The sequence below is a fragment of the Corylus avellana genome, chromosome ca7 (genome assembly GCF_901000735.1).
Source record: "Corylus avellana chromosome ca7, CavTom2PMs-1.0".
Taxonomy (NCBI): domain Eukaryota; kingdom Viridiplantae; phylum Streptophyta; class Magnoliopsida; order Fagales; family Betulaceae; genus Corylus; species Corylus avellana.
The window spans coordinates 11,070,570-11,078,817 of NC_081547.1; the positions used below are offsets into that span (position 1 = coordinate 11,070,570).

The following is an 8,248-nucleotide window of genomic DNA, read 5'->3' on the forward strand; positions in this document are numbered from 1 at the left end:
AATTTTTCAACATTTTTGCTCTAGAAAAGCTCAAAATTGTGTTTTTGAAAAGTTAAAAATAAGCTTAAGGCTTTTTATCTCAACACAATCTCAAACAGGCTTTAACATAGGCATTTACCCTGTTCCATGACCATATGGTTGTTAACTCAATGAAATGTGAAACCTATGATATAGCCTATCAAGCAAGGGAAATACTCAAAGGGCTTGAATCTTGATAGCCTGAGTTACTAGAATTTCAATCTCATATATATGATATAACCTTCCAAAATTTACATTTAATGAAGCGTCCCTTGAGAAGGGGGATTTGTGGTTCCTCAAATTAATTACATGTTTCTCTTGTCAAGAGAGATCCGTCCACTTAGATCTGCCTATGTTTCAACAAGATTTGTCAAGAAACTTAATTGGGTTCGTGGGAATTTCTGTAACGGTGGTGATCATGGATAATATGAATGCGACATTAATCTCTCGGGATAATACCCTATCTAATTACACCAATACTAAGCCGCCATGTGTTTACATAGTTTAATTCCAGGAAATTCGTGTTCCTTTCCTAAAACGTTTCATGAGGTTTTCAAAAGAGTTTCCGCGGAGGGAGGGATAATCTCTACTGCTTGAAGAGGAGAATTCCTTTTGTTGCTGTCCAGAAAATCAATTATCAATATCCCAAAGCAATTGTAAGTATTTTGGTTTAAAATGAAAAGGAAAATACACTTTTTTTTTTAAAAGAAAAACCTTGAATGAAATTTTTTTAAAAAGCTGTTTCTTTCGGAATATAAAAGGCTTTACTTCCCGACACAGTTTGATACAGGCTCTAAAGCCTTGAGTTCAGAAGTATTGAACGTGCCCTACAATTGGGGGGGCAGTTGAAATTCAGTAGCCGGTTGGGTCATAAGGGACATTCCCATGCGAAAATTGGATTTTTTTGCTCAGGCGTTCCTCCTAGCAGCCCTAAGCATGACCCCATACCTTCCTTCCCTTTACTTTACTTTTTTCAAATTAATTTCTTCTATACTTTTGCATCGGGACTTTAATTTATTCTGCTTCCAAGTCGTTGCCCATGCTGCCCATCACTCCAATATCATATATATATATATATATATATACTACTAGTTGTGGATTGTGGTAATTAATTAATTTGTCTAGCTAGCTAGCTTAATTAGCTGCCACATGAACTCATTTATTTTGCTTTAATTAATCAAAAAAAAAAAAAAAAAAACTAAGAAAAAAGAGAGTACAATCCTTAGCATATCATATGGATGCTGCATGTGTTAATCGAGCATCATGGAACCAAGTGAAGTGACTCACTGTACGGACGCCAATTAAGTTTTCGCCGTAAAAGGTCGAAGAAGAAGAGTCGCGAAAGCTTTTATCGTACGTATTATTAAAAAAGCAAACAGTAGTGGAATTAAAGCACAAAAATAACATTAAAACGAGTGGTCGTTGAGGCAGATTTGTACCACCAATTTTGGCATCCCTCGTGTCACCCCAATCGCCTTTCGATTACAGATGTATTGAGATTGACTTCTTTCTTGAAAAATGTCCAGCATCTCTACTTTATGATCTAATGGATGAACGTGGTGACACAAGGGCTCCTAGGTACATGATACAGAAGATGTTCCAGAATCGACCCGCACCATCCTCGTCCATGAGTTGTGCATTATAAATTGGAAAGAGAATGTCTTTATGCAGTTATGCTCGTGGGGGATTAATAGTTATTATATATACAAATTAGTCACATAAGTTGAGAGAGATTAGAGAAGAGAGTTTGGAGAGTGGTAATTAAAAGGGCCACGTCTTTTGGGAACTTGAACCACTACAAAATTAACTCTCTCAGCTCAGCTTGCCCATCAAATTCAGCAAAACGCCATCTTGAATTTTAAACTCCCAAAGCTCCATTTTCCATTGCCTTTTAAGATTGGCCTTCAGCACCTCAGTTTCTCCAAACACCGCCACTTCTTTCCATCCATACCCTTTCAAAGAGCTCTCAAATCTGCTGTGAAAATGAAGGTAAGTAAGTTCGTCTGCATGCATGAGAGAAAAACAGAGAGAGAGAGTTTGGTTGGTTGATTTAGCTCACACCCACGTAAAATGATTTAGAGATTATGGTTCTGAACTGATCATTTTCATTTGTTTTGATCGCAGCTTTTTAGTTGGATGCAAAATAAGCTCAACGGGAAACCAGGAAACAAAAGAGCTCATACACCTTCAGCTACTACTAGTAAGCATTATTTACACTAGCTTCCATATATATATATATATATATATATATATATATATATATATATAAAGCTGTATTGAAGTAACTGTTGGGGAGAGAGAGGGAGGCCGGGGTAGGATCATTCAGATCCACTCTGTATTTGATTTGATCGTGATTCATCCAATTCAGTATGAAAGTAAGGGAATTCGAACGTTAAAGCGTGTTTTAATGGGTCAGATCTAGATCCGAATCTAAGGGTGAATTTGATCTACATCAAAATTGAAGCACGACACAAAAGAGAGTCAAAAAAGTTAACAAGTCGGAACAGGATTTTAAGTCAAACGATGCAAGTTCTAAACCTAGTCAAGTCTATGATTTGATTAAGTTAATTAAATAAATACATTAAAATAGTCAATGGACCGTCAGAATGGAGACACTTGAATCAAGGTGCCGTAAAGTTTGCATTCCATTTTATCCGTCATTTGCCTCAAGCTTAACTACTTAAGCTATCTTATTGGCCGCTACTAACTTTGTGTTTAGAAACATTCTCAATTTCTCTATCATGTTATCTCCTATTAGAATTAATAGTGAAAATGGTCCCCTATATAACCCTTCCTTTTTGTTTGTATTGCTAAAATAAATTTGTTTGTTGTTTTGAAATTCACTCATTCATTCATAAAAAATAAAAGTAAAAAAGAAAGAGAAAAGTGATGGTAGGAATTCTACGACTTTAAATTTTTTGAACTATTAATTTCACTATTATGGATTATCACTTTAGTTTGTCAATGATTTTGTAATAAAAAATTCTAATACCCAAAGCATTTTTCAAAAAGAAAATTACTTTTGTTGGATAAAAATGTTGTTACCAATTGATTTGCTATAAAGGTCTTCCAAATTCTTTATCTTATAAGTCATATAACTAGATCCCATGGGCTTTAATTTTTTTTTTAAAAAAAAAAAAAAAATTGGGGTTCACCTTACAAAAATATAAATTTAAAGAGAATTTTTAAAATTTTGGGGCTCTTATTTATTTATTTTGCTTATTTAGTGATTTTCTTGGCCTTTTATGATAAAATTAAGTGAGCTCTTGAGAATGATTTTTCTTTCTTTTTTTTTTTTTTTTTTTTTTTAAAAAAAAAAAGTAGATTGAGTAAAAATTCTCTCTTTCTATTTCTTTTGTGTAGATCATCATGTGAAACAAGAGCCTCGTGAAGAATTCAATGACTGGCCCCATGGCTTGCTTGCCATTGGAACTTTTGGAAACAATGATTTGAAAGAAAATCCAAAAACCCAAAATACCCAAGACGATCCATCTTCATCAAAAGATCAAATACTAGATTTTACTCCCGAAGAAGTTGGGAAGTTACAGAAGGAGCTCACAAAGCTCTTGACACGTAAACCAAACGTGGAGAAGGAGATTGCTGATCTTCCTTTGGATAGATTCCTCAATTGCCCATCAAGCTTGGAGGTTGATCGAAGAATTAGCAACGCACTTTGCAATGATTCGGATGATCATAGAGATGAAGATATCGACCGTACGATCAGTGTCATACTTGGTAGATGTAAAGACATTTGCTCAGATCATAATAACAAGAAAGCCATTGGGAAGAAATCAATTTCTTTCCTTCTCAAGAAGATGTTTGTTTGTTCCAGTGGGTTCACACCAGCTCCCAGTTTAAGAGATACCCTTCATGAGTCAAGAATGGAGAAGGTATATCTATATATAAGTGTGTGTGTGTGTGTGTGTGTGTATATATATATATATTATGAATTTTTAGAGTTAGATTTATTAAAATTATTTTTATTGACTTGCAGCTTTTGAGAGTAATGCTTCACAAGAAGATGAACCCACAAAGTTATTCTCGGCCATCATCAATGAAGAGATATATAGAGGACAAAGAGATGCCAAAGAGGGAGAATGATGATGAAATGCAGGAGAAGAGCAATGACAGATGCAAATGGGTGAAGACAGATTCTGAATGTAAGCAGGACCCCTTTTAGTTTACATTAATTCAGACCCAAAAACCTCAAAAAGCACACACAAATTAAAACAACATGCACAAAATATGACACTGATGAGATAAATGTTCATTGTTTGCAGATATTGTTCTAGAGATATGAATCTGCCTTCCATCTTTGCTATAATATCATTTCAATTGCAAGGTAAGATCGAAGACCCTATTTACAGCTTCACTTGAATGAATATATATAACGCACAATTTTATTTTCTTAAGAGTTGGATCACATCTCTAACTTCATGCTATAATAACTTTGCAGATTCAAATGTTTAAGAAACATGAAGAAACTTTTTAATGGCGCCTCTTGATCAGAGGGCCAGAAAATGTATGATCGATATCCAGATGGTGTCTCTTTTTTGGGACGGTGTTTCCCCTTTTTTTTTTTCATGCTTTGTATCTGTGGACACAGTACAACGCATGCTATGAGATATCGTCAAACGGATTTCTGGAGTTTGTACTGACAAAGCCAGACATTATCTACATTTTTCACCATATTTTACATTACTTTTTTTTTTTTTCCTATGTTGCTCTCTTTGTAAGATATTTTAAGGTGAATAATATTAGATTGACATGGAATTATCAATTATGGAGATATTAGGGAAGACAAATTGTGCTTGCGTGTCGGATTCGTGTCGTATTAACGCATGAGTATAAGACTATATAGGTCAACTCTAATCTAACACATTTAATTAAATGGGTCAAATCTTTCAACTCTAATCCTCTAATTTTGTATTGGGTTCGTGTTGTGTTTATGAATCATGTCAAAAATTGTCAACTATTATGTCGCGTGTTGAATTCGAGTCATGACGAGGCATGTGTATAAAATTATATCGGTCAACTCTAACTCGGCCCATTTAATTTAACGAATCAAACTCCTCAACCTAACCCTCTAATTTTATGTCGGGTTCGTATCAGGTTCACAGGTCGTGTCAAAAATTGTTATTCCTATTTATAGCTAGGCAGGTTTCATATTCGATTCAGTTGATCAAGATGCCAATTAATTAGTATTGTTGAGAAGATAAATGGTGCGCTTATTAATTTCTTATCATATATCCACACTTTCACTTATTATTTATAGAGAGGAGATTCCATTTCAAGATTAATTAACACAAAGTCTAGCTACCAACAAGATACAGTTAATCACAACTCTTAAATAAGACGGACTACTAAAACAATCATATAAGATTAAACTACTATTCTAATACTTCCCCTCAAGTTAAGAATATATATTATATAACCCCAACTTGGAGAAAATATATGCAACTCACCCATGACCAAGTGCTTTGATGAATAAACCTAGCTACCAATTGATCTTCTGAGTTCACATTAGAAGTAACGATCTTTTTATTGAGTAATTTATCATGAAAAAAATGGCATTCTACTTTAACATATGTGCTTCGTTCGTTCATGAAAAACTGGATTGGTGGCTATATGACAAACTGGATTGTAGGTTGTCATATGTGCAAAATTAGAAAAATCTTGAATCAAACCATCCTATTTGAACACGGGGTTCCCCATTCAACCGGCAACCTATAAGACGTGGCAACAAAAGGGAAAAGTGCGGGAAAAGATCAACAGATGAAATCAAGTGACCGTGTTTGAACATAGAATGTGTTGTTCGAGCAGAATGAATCTTCACATGGCACCATCAGATCACATGGTGACAAACGATCAATGACCTAGATTTGAGCACCTGCCGAAATGACTTATTTGACAAGTTTAAGGCTAAAACATTAGGTGGCGTTCGAATGATTATCGACCGGAGGGAATCTCTACATGTCAATTAGTGTGTAGTGAGACGTGACACTAAAGGTAGATATTTTCATGATGACACAACGCCCTTCGAACGGGAGTGCACAAGACGAAAAGCATTTCCTATTTAATGGCTCATAACGTTGAGAAAAAAGTTTTATAACTTAAGCCTTCATTCTTAAAAAGTAATGAGGTGCTAACTCGGAAAGAGAGGAAGGTATTATAGCGTACTCGGAAGATATAAACACTCACACCCTCGTTTGTTCATTTAGTATAGTTATTATAGGCTTTATAGCGTCGTTATAATGCTTGTGGTAAAGCCTCCATCGACCATCATAATGTCTTTTGTCCGTCTTGACACCCTTGAATTCAAGAGGGCATATTTGCCTAGCCTTCCAGACTCCTCTAGTAACGGGCACTTTCTGCAATGACCTATGTAGTATGTCGTCCGAGCTCTATACTAGTCTTCTTTTAACAATTTCCTCAACCTCTTCAACTCTTCATCAACTACATACCTAAGTACGAGCTACCCATAATTCCCAAAACATAAAATAAATGTTTGGACATCGAATGAGCCAATTCTGTAAAACCTAACAAGTATAGTGTTTGTGAAGGAAACATAAATGTACTAAGTCTGAGTTTTGAGTTTAAGGTCAAAAGTTATTTTTACCTGATTCATATTTGCATTTTTTGGAGGCTCAAATATAACCACTTTTATGTCACATTCCAACTTTTACTTGCCAGTACCCCCTATGATGGCCTAAGATTGAGCGTGATTTATCCTTTAAACTAGGAATATATTCCATGTCATGGATCTGTGCATAGGGTTGTCAACTCGGTCCGGTTTCTCGGTTTTTGGTCAAAATCGGAACCGGAACCGGGGTACCCTGGTTCTCGGTTTTGGGAAACCGGAACCGGAACTGGGACCCCGGTTAACCGGGGTCCCAGTTACCAGCCGGTTCCGGTTTTACCTGGTCCGATAACCGGTTTTTTAAGAAAATTAATTTTTGCGCTTATTTTAGGTATTGGGCCTAAAATAAATCCTTTTTTTTTTTTCATAAATTAGCTCATTTAAAAAAAAAAAAAAAAAAATCTATTAGTCTTTTTGTCTAAATTAAAGAGGCTTTGTTGTGATTATTCCAAATAATTAAAAAATAAACTTAAAAAAGCCTAAAAATCCTTAAAAAAAAAAAATCAATATTTTTGCCTATATAGGCCTTAGAAATAAAAATTCAATTTTTTAAAATACCCTAAAAATCATTTTAAATTAGGTACATAAAGAAAATATTAAAATAATAAAAAGTAAAAATGGAGAAGTGAAATGAAGAAGAGGACTAGAGGAGAAAATGGAGAAGAGGAGGGGCTTGCAGCGTGATGTGAGAAAAGAAGATGAAGGGGACTTGGGGGAGAAGTGAGAACTGGAGACGGGAGACCTAAACCTAAATGTAAAAAAATTAAGAAATATTAATATATATAATATAATAATATATAAATATTATTTAATAAAATATAAACCCGGTTCCGATATTCCCGGTAAAAACTGGGTACCGGAACCGGGGAACCCGGTTTTTGAATTTTTCAAACCGAAACCGGAACCGGGTCCCCGGTTTTCCGATTTTTTGATTCTGATTCCGGTTTCCCGGTAATTTTTGACACCCCTATCGGTGCATGATTATTATCATTGGGATGCACTTCATTAGCTTGGGAATGGATTCCTTTCTATGCTGGTAGGATATGACCAGGCTTCGGATCAATTTTGGGCTTGTGGATTAGTTTAATGGTCTTCGCATATGAATTTTGTGGGCCGTATGGCCTTGTCAGTCCAATTCCCAACAATTTCGACACTTATTTGTTCTTACACATATATGCTTACATAAATATATACGCAATAAGTCATAATCAAAGATTATTTATTCTTATTTTCAATAAAAATTTTGGGTCCATAGATATTGATATAAGTTGTTATTATTAAGGGTAACTTCACTTTAAACCCTTGAATTATCTCGCGATTTGACAACCTCCCTCCTCCAAAATTTCAAAACTTCTCAATTTAGACCCTTAAACTTTCAATTGCAATCAATTTAAACCCCTCCGTCAGATTTAGCTGTTAATTTCTAACGACAATACCTAAAAAGACTAAATTATTCATAATTTTCGTTTTTTTTTAAAAAAAAAGACCCATGGGTTAGGCCCTGGCCGTGACCCACGTTGGGTCTCGGCCAAAGACCCACCGTGGGTCAAGGCCAGAACCATGCTAGGTCACGACTGTGACTCAGCCGTG

At 35.2% G+C, this 8,248-nt stretch overlaps 1 protein-coding gene across 1 annotated transcript; it reads left to right on the forward strand.

Moving 5' to 3' along the window:
* Positions 1-1,856: 1,856 nt before the first annotated feature.
* Positions 1,857-4,725, forward strand: LOC132188665 (protein DEEPER ROOTING 1). Its single transcript, XM_059603187.1, has 6 exons — positions 1,857-2,007; positions 2,143-2,218; positions 3,382-3,908; positions 4,013-4,178; positions 4,299-4,360; positions 4,475-4,725. Exons 1-5 carry the CDS (start codon positions 2,002-2,004, stop codon positions 4,316-4,318), a joined length of 795 nt encoding a protein of 264 aa, XP_059459170.1. The 5' UTR covers positions 1,857-2,001; the 3' UTR covers positions 4,319-4,360; positions 4,475-4,725.
* Positions 4,726-8,248: the final 3,523 nt, after the last annotated feature.

Excerpts from the sequence above, each read along its gene's own strand:
- LOC132188665 (XM_059603187.1), top strand. Across the intron at positions 3,909-4,012 it reads ATGAGTCAAGAATGGAGAAG|CTTTTGAGAGTAATGCTTCA; the intron begins GTATATCTATAT and ends ATTGACTTGCAG. Across the intron at positions 4,179-4,298 it reads GGTGAAGACAGATTCTGAAT|ATATTGTTCTAGAGATATGA; the intron begins GTAAGCAGGACC and ends CATTGTTTGCAG.